General features: G+C 36.2%; 1 protein-coding gene across 1 annotated transcript; it reads right to left on the bottom strand.

Annotated features, from left to right (window-relative positions):
* Positions 1 to 1,893: 1,893 nt before the first annotated feature.
* Positions 1,894 to 8,115, bottom strand: LOC146998619 (THAP domain-containing protein 1-like). Its single transcript, XM_085811314.1, has 4 exons — positions 7,980 to 8,115; positions 7,418 to 7,578; positions 7,045 to 7,137; positions 1,894 to 2,995 (listed from the first exon to the last, which is right to left on the bottom strand). Exons 2-4 carry the CDS (start codon positions 7,568 to 7,570, stop codon positions 2,960 to 2,962), a joined length of 282 nt encoding a protein of 93 aa, XP_085667440.1. The 5' UTR covers positions 7,571 to 7,578; positions 7,980 to 8,115; the 3' UTR covers positions 1,894 to 2,959.
* Between the last annotated feature and the right edge of the window lie 8,165 nt (positions 8,116 to 16,280).

Below are 16,280 nucleotides of genomic sequence, written 5' to 3'. Positions count from 1 at the left end.
TAAGCTTAACATTGGTGAAGATCTTTCTCGTAAATTTGACATGGAATATCTCTTGGTCTGCTAAATCAAATTTACTTTTGTGTGACCTTAAATCAGAGGCACCAATCGTGAATCTGTTTTGGCGTGTTTTAAGAATTATAAATGAAAAATTTATTGCTACTGTGGAAGAATGCTCAACTAATGTTTACCTTACTAATCAATTCTAATAGTATTGTAATGGCTTGCTCTGTTGCAAATTATTCGCTAACCAGAAACTTTCAGTACTGCATTTCCTTTGTGTTTTTGTTTATGCCCTTTCAGTTATAATTCTTATAATCATAGGGATAATAAAAGTATTTAATTACTTTATATTTAAGAAATAATTAAGTTTTTTTATTTATGGTAATATTTTGCACAGATTATAAAGTAAACATTTCACAAAAGAGAGCATATATTTTCGGGAATATTGTTTAAAGTAAAAATGATATCAGTTTTTAAACATTATATATATATATATATTAAGAAAATATAATCAGGCTCTAGTGTAGAATTGGGTGCCCCTTTGATTAGCGACATTTTTTTTTTTTTTTAATTTTGGCAATGAATCTTTGCTTCAGGTTACCATGATAGTTTTAACTTTGTTTTAGCTTCCTTATTTAAATGAAAATAGATTGATGTGTACATGGACAAATTTAAGGCAGTGCGCAATGCCTAGTTTGTGCAATTCTAGGATGCTTTTTTAAGTGAAAACATATCGATGTGTACATGGACACAGAGTTCGTGCAATTCTTTTTTTTCCTTTTACTTATTACATGCTCCACCTTTAAGCACTACAGGAAAAGGAGGAATGCCCCGTGGAGGTCTTGCTAAAATCCTAGTATACGGTGCAGCCTTGGTGCAATTTTGAAAATTATCGCCAACATCAAAATGACCTGTTTAACTACTCATCGTATATGTCCCGTTTACTGCTCATCATAAAGTGGGCAAAAGTAGCCAAATCCCTTGTGTACCAGATACTAGGATTAAACTTTTAAAATCCTAGTATACGGTGCAGCCTTGGTGCGATTTTGAAACTTATCGCCATCACCAAAAATGACCCAAAGAACGTCTATGTATATACTATACACTATATACATAGTATATGCTATGTATAACTATATATATTCTTTGAATGACGCGTTTACTACTCATCATATATGTCCCGTTTTTACTGCTCATCATAAAGTCGCCAAATCCTGTGTGCACCGGATACTAGGATTAAACCGAGGTCTTTTTAAGGTAAACTGGCTCATATCCAAGTTACACATGGGGAAAGCCACGAAAACGCCCATGCAGCCAGCCCATGCCGGGATTCGAACCCTGGACCGAACTACCAGTGTTCAGCGGCTTTTACCGCTTGCCCACTGGTGGGCTTGTGCGATTCTTTGACTTCTTATTTTGGTTTTGTATAGTGGCCATTTTGAAATTGTGCCTTCCTGACGCCAATCTTGGTGTCAAAAAAGAATCGCCAAAATACAAGGGACACCCAATTGTAAACTTTTACCTAAAATCACTACTCATCATGACATCAAATTTTTTAAAATAAATTTAGATCAGTAAAATATTCAAGACTATGCAAATTGTAAACAAAAACCAATGCATGTATAAAGAATTCTTTATTTGATTGCAGTCTTAATGTGACATGTCAGAACACTTTTCATATTTCACATTTTATTTATTTATTAAAAATTATTATGCATTCAAGTTTGTTTTCATTTTAAACTTAGTTTTGAAAAGGCATAATAAATTATTTTCCAGAATATAATATCTGTTGTAATGTCCATAGATGGATTTATATTAAAATATAAAATTTTATTTGTTAGAAAATAATACAAATTTTCATAAATTCAACTGCTAAAGAAAAATACACAACAGTACATTTATAACAAATTTTATTACAGCATCTTTACACATATCATTATAACTGAAATCCGACACAATTTATTCTGCGTTGACACAAAAGAAATACAATGCAAGAATATAAAACTCGATCATTATAAGAAATGAACATTCGTAATATGAATCATTTATTATCTTCATAATAAATGCTTTTCTCTCCTTTTAATGCAATATTCAGGTATAGAATCCAGTACAGTTCTGTTATGGGGAAGCCATCGGCAAATTTTTTGCTAAACTCGCCAAGAGACTGGTTCATATGAAGTCGCCAATGTTTACTTCTAAAGTCATTAGAATGTTAACTTTTTTAAGAAAATGTAAAAGAATGTCTTTTCAAAATTGGCAATGAGAATGCAAATTCCAAAGATGTAATGGTCACTTGTATTTCAATCAACAGGCCTTCAACACAAGTTTCCCATATTCTATTATAAAATCTCTGGTTTCAATGATAAATGTAAGAGAATACATGTCAATATAGAATAATGACAATACACCAATGGCATTTTAGGGGGAAAAAAAAAAAAAGTTTGCTTATTATCAATAATTAAATTTACAGTTATATGAAACAAAATAAACATACTCATTACATGCATCACAAGGTAATTTGTTTAAGAAATATTTTTCCATTCTTATGATACTCAGTTTCATAATATCCACAATTATCTGGGACATTTTTTTACTTCTTCAGCACATAAAGCTCTTGCAATAATCAAAGATCTTTCCATCTATTTTATAATACTGACGATTTGTTACACAAGACACCACACTGATAAGCACAAATGTATATTACCAAATGAAGAGTTTTTGTTGAAAATAAGGAGGATGAATTATTCCAATACTTATATTTGGAATTAAATCATGCACACAATCAAGTTCTAGATATTCCTTTGTTAATCATTTTCTTTATCATTCAGGACTGATCGATATTCTTGAACAGAGTGGTGTGACAATGGATATTGCACATATTTTTTAGTCCACAAAGCACCAATTCTTAACTTCAATAAACTAAGATATATCCTATGCATTTTTACACCTGAGAGCCATTTCATGATAAAAACACTCCTTTCTTCGTTATGAATACCTGAAACAAAGAAAGAAAAAACAGAACAAATTTATTTTTTAGTCTTTAAAATCATATATCATAACTATTATACAGGTGAAATGTTATAAAGACCTATGTATATAACTTTGTAAAGACTTATAAATTAATATTATAATATATTTATAGAGCTTGGGTCAAAATTATTATTATGAAATATAATTATTGCTGTATGTCTCTTTTTCTTTTTAATAAACAACAAGGTGTTAGCCGAGGTTTCCAAGCCTCGTTACCAAAGTGTACGTGGTAGAGCCTTATCATGTCAGGAAAAGTGCAATGACAGAAAAGGATACCGGACGTCCCTTGCAGTCACACTTCATCATTCTTTATTTAATTATTTCAATAACTTTTCAAACTTTTAGTCTGTTTGCTTATTTTTCATGTTCCAAAACGAAAAGTCCCTAGGCCATTTCCAAGTCGTTTTCCAGTAGAAGCAGTCCGGCTAATTCTATCTTTGGATTTCTTAACAGTGAGATTTTTTATGGGGTGGGGTAGTTAGCCCCACACCCAACCTGGAGGACCAGTTCCCTGATATAATCCCCAGGGGCAGGGTGCCCGGCTATACCCCCAGATGCTGGGTACCCATTTTAGTCGCCTTTTACGACATGTATGAGCTACATTGGGACTATTCTTTCACACCCGGTCACCACACGGGTATATTAGTAGATTGATTTGTGCTTATTCACTGTGAATAATGTGAAGAGCAAATATTACTTGAGCTGAACATGTAGTACTATCCAGAAAGAGTCCATACAATTATTGCATAAATAGAAATATTAGAGTTAGATTGTGCAGAAAGAAGACATTATGGAATTTGTCTTTTTTCTACACTACTACACTATGCCATGTAATATGTTCTTTCTACACTACTACACTATGACTACACTATGCCATGTAATTGCAGGATACAAAATCTTAAATAATGATGAACATTTTAAGAAACACAATTGAAATACAAAATAGAAACTTGGGAACTTGAGAAGTAACTGAGTATAAAGAAAATTTTAAATATAAAATCTTCAGTAATGCCAAAAACTTGGTTAAATAACTAAATAAGCAAAGAATAATATCTACAAGTCCAGAATAAATTATGATATTTAGCATTTAAATGTATAATAAATATGCTTCTTAAGTCTCAGCTGCTCAGCAACGATGACACGTAGATATTTAGCAAAGGCGCTTGTAAATACAATATAGAAATTTCAGGACCTTGAGAAGTAACTTAGTATAAAGCAAATTAAAAATTATATAAAATTTTGAGTAATATTAAAAACTTGGTTAAATAAGCAAAGAATAATATATACAAGTCCAAAATAAATTTTGGCATAAAGCAATTTAAATGTATAACAAACATGCTTCTTAAATCTCAGCTGCTCGCCAAAGATGACACGTAGATATTTAGCAAAGATGCAGTTTGAGAGAACTTTAAAAATTACTTTTAAAGACAGCATCAATGTTACTTTGCAAGTGTCTGAAGTTTTCTTTTTTTTTTCTTTATTGGACTTAATATCGTCATTTTTCCTATTGCAAAGATTCTTGAGCATGATATTTGTTGATATCCAAATTATCAGTTTGCTTATACTTTCACTTGTATGACCATTATCACAAATAATATCATCAAAGAGCATTTCTTTTAATTCTAAAATTTTAAAAGTCAAATTTGCAACAATTTTCCTCTGATTTTGTTCCAACAAAAAATCTTCATATTCTTCACTACACAGCTTATTTACAATTAAATAATTATACATAATTATATTTACAATAAATGGTTTTGGCCACCTGAGTCCACCACGATCAAGATTCTTTATAAGATCATACGTTTGATCATGATTAACTGTGGAATTTATTGTAATGTTTTGTTTGCAGGTACAGCATTTTATTTTCTTTAAAACAGCATGACAACAGTAACCACCCAAATAAGTCAGAACTGGCAGATGGCTACTAATGCCCTTCACATCACTCTCCGTAATATTTAATGATGGGTAATATACTGTATTATCTAATTCTATAATATCATGAAGATTATCATCATATTCAAATGATGTTAAAGGGACAGTAGTATTTTTAATAATCAATTCTAACTTAATACTTGATTGTATTCTTAATTTTTTTTCACATTCTAATAACTGTCTCATTGAAATATGATACTGAGAACCAGAAAGTTGTCTGTGTTTACCAAACCGGGCTTCAAGAGCATCAGTCTGAATTTTTCCTGGAAGTATATATTTCATTCCAAGCTCTTCAACACAATTTCTAGTCAACTCCAGTATACCATAAGTAGTTTGTTTGAGAGCTGCATGAGTTTCTTTTGTAAGCATGCCTGTTGAACATTTCATTGATTCCCATGCATCTAACCAGTTAAGAAACTGATTGAGGAAAATAACTTTTGGATCAGAATCATCTGCTGTTAATGGCTTCATAAATTCACTCTTTTGATGTATACCTTTAAACATAGTTTTAACATTCATAATATCCCACCATTTGCATAGTATGGATATAAACTCAGATGTATCTGAATAGTGTGGTATTTCATGCAAAGGACCTAAATGAATCAGACCTTCAATAGTAAATTTATTGAAAATCTTAAGAACCAGTTTAATGTTTTGTTTCTCTAAATTAGAAGGTGAAAGAGTTAAACCATTAGAAAATGTAATCAGTTGGTCATTTTCAATTTCATGTAGCTTTCTCAAAGACATAAACGAAGCAGTTTTGAAGTGCTTCTTTGAAAGATCTTCAATATTTGGAAAAAACATACATGTACCAGGATTTTTCTGGTTCAGCCAATTGTTCCTTATATTTTTAAATAAATGAACTGCATCTATTATGTAGAAAAGAGGCCTATTCCCATTCATTGGATGTTTGTAAACAAATGAATTATGTGGTGGATTTGAAAACAAACTCATGGCTTTTCTATTTATTGCATTGTTGTCTGTAATAACACAAATTACAATAATTCCCATATTTTCAAGACCTCTAATCACTTTTTTAATTACATAATGTAATGTTTCAAAATTTATTGTGTTAACAGGCATAATATGTACTACCTCTTTGAATGAAGATTCCAAACTGGATATCATAAAAGCAAATGCACTGGTTGCCGGACTGGAAGAATCAAATGCAGCCCCAATGACAGAGCCTCCTTTGTAATCAAAATATGGCTGAACATAAATTTCATCTACCAAAAGAATCACTTTTCTTTCTCGATCCTCAAGGAAAGTTACACGATTTTTTATATATTTTAAAAAATTTTCATCAATTGTTTCATTACATGGTGACAATACTAAATTGCTACAAATTTTTTTTAAAGTCGAAGGATGAGGCATAATAATACTGCCACTATCCCTTAAAAATTTATATGCATGTGGTGATATAGTATTTAACAAGCATGCTAACACTAGTACATCAGGATTGTATCTAAAATTATTTTTAGGGCAAAGTAAAAGATTCATCTGGTCTTGCAAAAATTTAATAATGCTCTCATTTTTGTCGTTAGAGATAGTTTGCAGTAATTCATTAATTATATCAATTGTTATGGTTAATTTTGAATTTAACTCTTTGGTTTGAAGATTAGCCAATTTATCTAAAACAGTCCTAATTTCATTAAAATTTGTAACTTTATGTGGGAATGTGTAAGGAGATAATTGCATAATAGATTTTTCTTTAATAAATACAGACATTTCTTGATTGTCATTCACAACTACAGAATAATCAATTGATGGCCCAGGACTAAAAACAATATGAATAAAGCAAACAGTTGAGGTATCTGGAACTGTGTATACATGCCAAAATGCTGATATTCCATAGCGATCAATACATGACAAAATATCATTAGAACAATTAATTTTCAAATCATTATTATACATTTCATATTCTTTAAGGCTTTCACGCAATGCTTTCTGTAAATTATGGCACTCACGGGCAGTTTTTTTTGCATCAGGATCTTCTCGTATAATGGTGCTACTTTTTGAACTGTATACAGATGGATAGTCCTTAAATATTGATGGCACTGTATTTTCTTTTAATCTACGCACCTGAAGTGGAGCAGAAATTAAAATTCCATTCTTAGAATCAAATGCTGAAGCTTCAACTTTAAAATCACTTTCCTTGAAATGCAATTCACAAACCTTTAGAGAAAATTAAAAAAAAAAAAAAAAAAAAAAAAAAACATTATGTGAATAGTAATAATTTAAAAATCAGAGGGTTCATTCTGAGCATTTGTAGTAAAGAATATTCATTTCACAGATAGAACCAGAGAATATTTGCAGTGATTAAAGCTCTATTTCAATCCTTTATTTCTGTATATCCTGGTTTATGTAACAAAATATTATCATTTAAAAATTTCTGAATGAACCCTTATATGTAATTAGAATCTACACTATTAATTAATAACTCTACTTTACTTACCTTTGAACTCTTTTTGGGTGAAAAGTCTTTCCGTTGGATTGCAGAAAGCCACTCTCTCTTCAAATCTTCATTTTTAGGAAAGGAGAATACAGACACTTTTGGTCCTGTTGGGTAGTTTCCCTTACATAATGGTACACAGCATCTACCCGGCATTTTAATAACTGAAATGTTTTTATTTAAATTAATATATAAAAGGGAGTAAATAGTTATGTATAAAATATAAATTAATTATTTTTAAATATAAAAGGGAGTAAATAGTTATAATGTATAGCTAATGGCATGTAAAATTTTAAGAATAAAATGTGTTAGCTTATATTATAACATCAAATTTATACAGGTCCATAAAAGAATGTTTCATTCTGAAACAGATCAGGTAATATAATTATGCGAAGCCCGTTTATTCTACGATGGGCTGACACAACATTATTCAAAAAGAAATTATACATAGCACAGCAGCCTTGTCTCTACCAGAAATAACACATGTATACTAGAACATACGCCTAAAAACGTTGATATAATTAGAAAAATATAACTTTACAGAAGTAAAGTAATGTATTCTTACCTCTCTAAAATACATCCAACCTTAAAACCATAAAAAAATCAAAGTATTCTGCTTCACGTTCGCACAACGTAACAAGCTTCAGCAATCAGCAAAGAGCCACTGCATGCGTTCCGAAGTTTATTATGACCAGAAGTCGTGACGTCACACGAATTTTCGAACCGCGCGCTTAGGCTTGAAGTAGAGTCGGTGTTGACAGTACTCCCCCGAAGTACCATCGGTACGTTATAAGTACTTTGGGTTAAATTTAACCTTTCTTCCAGATCTGGTAGTTTTAGGTTGCTCTTTAACGGGATGTAAGCTTTCTTCCGGGAGTGATGTTGATGAGGAAGTTGTTGGATCTTGCATTAGAAATGCTGGTTTGAGACGATCGATTCCAATCACTGATTGTTTGCTATTGCAGATGATGGTGAAATGTTTCGGTGTTCGTTTGACAACTTTGAATGGACCATCATATCAAAGTGTTAAAGTTGGCTTAATTGCATCGTTGCGCACGAATACGTGCGAAGATGTCTCAAGCACAGGATGTACAAAATAGCTTGGCCGGTTATGCGAAGATGCTGGGGTTGGCGAGATATTGGTCATGGTCTCACGTAAACGTTGAAGGAATGTTGGAGGGTCAATAACTGGAGTAGATTCTGGGTGAAGTAATTGTATTCACCTGGCAGACGGAGGGTTGCACCATATAACATTTCAGCACAAGTGCTACCAATGTCTTCTTTGAATGCTGTGCGAAGACCAAGGAAGACTAGGGGTAAGGCTTCTTTCCAGTGTGTGCTACTGTGGCACTTCAGACCTTGTTTGAGAGATCGGTGAAAGCGTTCCACCATCCCATTTCCAGATGGAAGGTATGGTGTTCTGCGAATATGGCGAATACCAAGAAGAGAGGTGAGGGATGCGAACAAGTGACATTGAAATTGTCGGCCTTGGTCAGTAGTGATGGTGGTAGGCATGCCAAATCTTGAAAGCCACTGGGAGATGAATGCTCGAGCTACAGTTTCAGCGGAGATATTTTCAATAGGAATGGCTTCAGGCCATCTTGTGTACCGATCAATACAAGTGAGGAGGTAAGTGTAACCATTTGAAGGAGGCAATGGGCCAACCAAGTCTAAGTGCACATGATCAAAGCGTCTTGCTGGAAGGTTAAATTGTTGAATGGGGCTGTGAGTGTGACGGGATACTTTACACCGTTGACATCTAATACATGAACGAGCCCATTCTGTGATGTCTTGATTCATTGCTGGCCAGACAAATCTGTCTGCGATCAGCTTTTTGGTGGCACGGATTCCAGGATGTGCCAAATTGTGCAAGGCATTAAACACTTCACGTCTAAAATTGACAGGAATATAGGGACGTATTCTATTGTTCTCTATGTCACAGTAAATTTTAAGCGTTGGATCAATGTGCAGCGGTTGTAACTGAAGGGAGGTTTGGGGATTTGAGATTAGGTTCTTGAGTTCCTCATCATGCAATTGAGCTTTTCCAATTTCAGAGAAATCTGGGGTAGTGAGGTTGATATTCTTTACCCGAGACAAGGCATCAGCGACACAATTATCAGTACCAGAGACATATCTGATATATGTACTAAACTGGGCGATGAAATCCAGATGTCGAAGCTGACGAGGAGAACATGAGTCAGTTTTTTCTAAAAGCGAAGGTTAATGGTCGATGATCGGTGAAAATGATGAAGTCGTGTCTTTCCAAGTGTGCCGGAAGTATTTAACAGCACAGCACACAGCAAGTAGCTCTCTGTCATATGTGCTGTATTTCCTTTCTGCAGTAGTAAGTTTTCTGGAGAAGAATGCCATTGGGGAACGTCCTTTAGTGGTATGGGCTTGAAGCACTGCTCCTATGGCCGTGTCAGATGCATCTACCATTATAGAGAGCTGATCACTAGGTGAGTGATAAGAAAGTGTGGCTGCATTTGCCAGATCGTGTTTGCATTGCACGAATGCTGAAGATGCAGATTCAGTCCAAGGAACAGCTCGTTGATCGTTTTTTTTTGCTATTCTTCAGAAACTCATGTAGGCAGGCTTGTGTTTTTGCGGCATTTGGCAGAAAGCGTCGGTAGAAATTTAACATTGCTAGAAAACGCTTCAGTTCAGAGATGGTTTTGGGCTGAGGTAGGTCGTTAATTGCTTTGACTCTTTCCGGTAAAGGTTTGATTCCATTCTGGGTGATAAGACATCCAAGAAAGGAAACTGAGGATTGACCAAGTACACATTTGGATGGATTTAGTTTTAATCCATGATCTTTAAGAAGAGTGAAAATCTGACGCAGATGTTGAAAATGTTCTTCCGCCTCTGTAGATGCAACCAGGATATCATCAAAATATGCGATGCAGAAATCGAGGCCAGACAGTACTTGGTGTATGAAACGCTGAAATGTTTGGCCAGCATTGCGAAGGCCAAATGGCATATAAGTACTCAAAAAACCAAATGGTGTAGTCACTGCGGTCTTGGGTACATCTTCAGCATACATTGGGATCTGATGATATGCTCTGGCAAGATCGAGGGTAGAAAATATGTTTGTTCCATGAAAAAGATGGGTACAGTCTTGGATATGTGGGACTGGATATCTGTCAGGGACTGTGACGGCATTAAGTCGACGATAATTTCCACAAGGGCGCCAGTCACCATTAGACTTTTTAACCATGTGAAGTGGACTGGCCCCTGGACTTTTAGATGGGCCAGTGGTTCCCTGTGCTAGCATGAATTCAAATTCTTTGCGAGCAGCTTTTAGCATCTCTGGAGAAAGACGACGAGGCTTGGAAAATACAGGTGGGCCATGTGTTTCAATGTGATGATACACTTCTGGCTGATGAGTATGCTGCCCTGATTTGGATGGGTTTAAAATGTCGGGGAATTCTGCTAATAACCGATGAAAGCGTGTGCTGCCCGATACAACACATATGTTGGTAGGTACGTTCGATATGTGAGAAGCTTGGCCCTGTGATGTCAGCTGAGTTGTAGCATCAATTAAGCAATTATTCTTGACATCCACTAGAAGGTGCAAACGTGTCAAGAAGTCGACACCAATAATTGCTTGAGTTACATCATAATAAAAAAAAGTCAATAATAAAAGGTCAGTTGAAAGTCCGGCGCAAGTTTAAATCAAGTGTCAATAGTTTGGTGCCGTAGGTTGCAATTTGGGTACCATTGGCTGCATACAGTACAAGTTTATTAAGTTGGTGAGCATTTGTTTTAGTTCTCGGGAGCACTGATATGTCAGCTCCAATATCTACTAGAAAACATAACTGAGTTGAACGATCAGCCAGTACTATTCTGTCGATGTGGCGGACATTCTGTTGGCCAGCAGAAGACCGCCCATTTAGTTTCCCGCTTGTTCAAAAGTGCATGGAGGGGCACACTTGCGAGCTTGAGCGCCAAAAATTATATGATAAAAACAATCAAGAGAAGCCACAAGGCTCCGAGTTTTTGGGTTTCATGAAAAATATTTCCGAATTTAATAATATTTTAGGAATTAACAATATCAGATTAATGAACAATGTGTTCAAAACTTATTTACCAAAGTTAAAAGAATTAAGTGACCCTGTTGATAAATTATTTATGTTTTATGAAATAGTAAATGAAATTAACAATAATGTATCAGCTCAACCATAATATGCATTTAACTTGTGTTACTTGGAACGCAAATGGATTGCTCCCAAAAGCTTACGAGCTTAAGAAGTTTTTACATGAAGTTTCCCCTGATATTTTATTCCTACAAGAACACATGCTTGGCCCCCAAAACTACTTCAGAGCTTGCAACTACGTGACGCATCGTTGGGACAGACCTACAGAAGGCAGATATGCTCCAAGAGGCAACGCAAGAGGAGGGCTGCTTATTTTAATCAAGCGCTCCATCCCTCATTATGTTACAACATTACCACAGCTCTTAGCAGTTGAAGCCCTAGCTATCACACTCACGCCAAACACTTCAAGACCAATCACAGTCATCTCCACCTATTTCCCTATACACTCACCTACAAATTCTGTCAAGACAGATTTGCAAACCTTATTAAACACAAACAATCGAGTTATTATAGGTGGAGATTTTAACGCACACCACCGCGAGTGGAACTGCTAGGATTTTAACCAACACGGAAAAGTCATTCACACCATTGCCCAAGCGGCCAATATCCACCTCGCAGTTCTTGAAAAACCAACACACTATGGGATAGGTAGACCGTCAGTCATGGATTTCTTCATCCTGAAAAATATCAACCCACCTAGTTATGTGGAAAGTCTGACGGAATTATCATCAGATCATAACCCTGTGATGATGGAAATTACTACCGACTCCTATAGTACACCACACAAACGAGCCCTTATTACGAACTGGGCAGGATATGCCAAAGCTCTCAACAACACTCAATACCCTACCCACACGATACAGTCGAGGGATGAGTTAGACGCCTTCACGGAAGAATTCACAGAGGAACTTCATGATGCTTTGCTGAAAAACAGTAAAACTATGAGAGCAGACAAACGTTACAAGAATAAGATCCTCAGAGAAATCATCAGACGAAGGAACCACACCCGTAAGCAGTGGCAGAAATTCAGATGCCCTACGGACAAAGCCCTATTAAATCAACTTAACCAGCAAGTCAGGACTCTACTCAAAAAACATGCACAACTTGACTGGGCCAAACATTTGGAATCACTTTCCACGGATGATAATTCGCTGTGGAACGCTGTTTCTAAATTTAAAAGACGCAACACTAATATTCCGCCCATTAATGGCCCGAACGGGATCGCATACACTGATTTTGAGAAAGCTGAGTCTATTGCAGATCACTGCACTTCTCAATTTGCCACTCACAACATTTCTAACCCCCAAACAAAACTCGCAGTCGCATCACTCATCACACAATTCCAAACAAAAACACACACCCCTAATCATGCCTTTCCTTTCCTTTCCTTTTCCCACTATTGCCGTGTGTAGCTTGCTGATAGCAAGCTGTATACCGGCTGTCATGAATTAAAAAGTACATTGCAGGTATAGCAAATGCTTGAGTGTGTCCGGAGGACAGGATGCAAAATGAAAGAAGGTGTGACTACTTTGTCACGTGAGGCTATAGCGGTGTCTGGTAGGCTGGAGAGATGCTGGTCCGAGTTTCAGGTACAGTGTGCATTTTTACAAATATTCAGTGCATAAACTCATCAAAGTGCATTTTTCTCACAACTAGAAAGACTATATACAAAAGTAAAATTCCGCAGGTAGTCCAGCAGAAGCAGTCAAAGATATCTCTTAGAATTGGTCTTTTGATTGGCTTTTGAGACGTGTATGCGAAAATCATGAGAATTTGCTATTTACAAAATATTCAATTGCAGAGACATAAAAACATACTTTCCAGTAAACTAAAAGTTAAATTAAATAAAATAAAAGAAATTTGAAACCAATAGGAGCAGTGAGAGATCTACAGTAAGCAGTAGAAGACTTTAGTTCGTAGACCCGTGGGAGGTCACCCTCCCGTGCCTTGACCCCGATAGTGGCTGCTTAACTTTAAGCATTTCAGTTTTCCAAGTAAACACAGGGTAAAAACTTAGGTTGGAAAGTTCTGATTTTCATTGAGGATAAATGCAGTAAATGGTCTAAGGTGCCTGTCTTCGTGCAATATTTCATATTCAAAGAGGTTAAATTGACGCATATGATTGCAGTCCTGGGCTTCTCTGAAGAAATTCCGATTTTGCTTTGCGATGAACTTATCTAAGGGGTCGATCCTGAGGTCATCTTGTAGACACTTATTTGTCACGAAATAATGAGCATTCGTAATAATCCTGAGATAGCGGTTCTGCACAACACATAATTTATTGAGGTCAGTTTTGGTCAGGGCGGCCCACGCTGGGGAGGCGTAAGTCATGATCGGTCTGATCGCAGACATGTAGATGAGCCGCTTTTTTCCCAGGTCGAGAGTGGAGTATTTACCAATAATTGGGAAGAGACATTTGATAATTTGCAAGGCCTTATCCCTGACGTAATTTATATGGTTAGTCCACGTTAAGCGATCATTTATAATCACTCCGAGGTACTTGGCATGGAGAACAATTGGAACAATTTCGTTAAATAGATAAAGTCCTCTTTTGACAGGTGTGTTCCTTTTATTTCTGCGTATGAGGAGAAGTTGAGATTTGGCTGCGTTTATTTGGACTTTCCATTGCGCGCACCATCGTTCGATGCTAGGAATGACATCTTGTAGTTTTTTGATGGCGTGATTCATATTAACAGACTTTACTGCCAGGGCAGTGTCGTCTGCATAACAGGCCAAAATAGCGTTATTTTGAGATGCTTGAGGAAAGTCAGCAGCATAAAATAGATACATATAAGGTCCTAGAACTGACCCTTGCGGAATACCGCTATGGATATTTCTAGACGAGGAGATAGCACCGTTCACACAAACACAAAAAGTCCGGTTTGTAATGAAGGAGTGAATTGTCAAGATCATTTCTCGGTCCACGTTAGCAGTAATTAATTTGGATATGAGCCCCTCATGCCAGACGCGGTCGAAGGCTTTCGCCACGTCCAACATGAGGAGAGCAACACTTTGTTTGTTATGCAAAGCAGAGCCACAAAAGTCAGTAATGCGTAACAACTGCTTCGTAGTAGAAAAGTGCTGGCGGAAACCAAATTGTTCCGGAGGCAACATGTTTAGATAGGATTGCATACGTGAGAGAATAATGCGCTCATAAATTTTTCCGAGCACAGGCAGGAGACTAATAGGTCGATAGCCATCTGGTTTCGTGTGGTCCTTTCCAGGTTTAGGAATTAAAATAATTTTTGCACTTTTCCACTGCTGTGGAAAGTAGGAGTTAAATAAACACGCATTTAAAATGCTAGTGAAATTCGCTACTGCACAGGGAGGTAACATTTTAACTGCAGTATTTGAAATGCCATCATTTCCGGGAGCTTTGCGTGATTTGAGTTTTTTAATAATTTGAGACACTTCTACAGGGGTAGCAAATTTGGGAATATTTCGTGCTGTGGGGGCATTTAGCCAATCTTTCACATGAGTAAGGGTGAAAAGTTCAAAGTTTCTGTCCACAGGCCAATCATTTGGCGTAAATTGTAGTTCCAAATGCGAGGCGAAAACATTTGCTTTATCTTCATTTGAAAGGGCAACAACTCCGTTATGGAAGATGGGACGATTGGTAACAAAATTTGCTTTGAGGTTTTTTTATTAAAGTCCAAAGAGATCCGTCACGGAAATCTAAGTTGCACATTTTTTCACACCAGAGTTCGTCCTTGTGTTGCTTCACAGCAGTTTTGATGTCCCGGTTTAGGCGATTTATCGCCCTTTTGGCGACAGGATCCCAGGTAAGGTTGTAAATTTTTCTGAGGCGATTTCTATGCCTCATCATTTGACGTATTTTAGGCGGCAGTCGGAAGAGCGTGTTTGTATTTACAACTGTATCACTAGCATTTTCAATAGCCCTTTGAATTTTTGAGGTAAATGAGGATACTGCAGAGTCGATGTTATCAACACAGATCAAATTTCTGACATCAAGAACACTGTCTTTCATGAAGAGTTCATAGCGCTGCATGAAGAGTTCATAGTCAGTAATTTTCCTAGTGGAAGCAGTATTACTTTTGTTCACTCCTAAAGTAGCAATGATCGGTAAGTGATCCGAGGATAGTTCGTGCAATACTTCAAGCGTGATAGGGATAGTTGTGGTGGACAAAACAATATCCAGAATGTCGGAATATTCTATTCTGTCCGGGCGATAAGTGTATTCGTCCGGTGTGTAAATAACAACAGGATGGCTTAAAATGTAATTTTGTAGAGTTTTACCGTTTGTATTTCCTTTACGGCAATTCCATGCGATGCTCTTGGCATTTAGGTCTCCTGCCAGGATCGTAGGAGTATCAGGAGGAAGGATTGAGTCTAGTAGGTTATAAGTTAACACATTATGCGGTGGATTATAAAAAGCACTGAAATAAATATTTTTGTACATTTTGTACATTATCCGGAAGGGTAATGCACACTGTAATCAGCTCGCAACCAAAGTCTTTACACTCTTTAACTAGGCAAGATGGTAAATTTCTCTTCACATAGATGGCGACACCTCCGCCTCGATGGCTAGTTCTATCACAGCGATAGATTCTGTAGTTGGAGATATTCAGACTGTAACATCTTTGAGCATGTGTCTCAGTAATGAGCGTGAAGTCAATATCGTGCTCGTACAGAAATTCTTGCAGTTCTGAGATTTTATTGCGGAGACTATTTGAATTCCACACCATGAAGCGGATTAAATTTGCCTTATTAGTGTGTTGGACCATTATCTGAGATCACATTTTCTTGAG

The sequence above is a fragment of the Stegodyphus dumicola genome, chromosome 2, assembly GCF_044657685.1.
Source record: "Stegodyphus dumicola isolate Sdum_Otavi_A_Nest chromosome 2, ASM4465768v1".
Lineage (NCBI taxonomy): Eukaryota > Metazoa > Arthropoda > Arachnida > Araneae > Eresidae > Stegodyphus > Stegodyphus dumicola.
The sequence above is the reverse complement of the archived record's forward strand: the minus strand, read 5'-3'. Positions and strand labels throughout refer to the sequence as shown.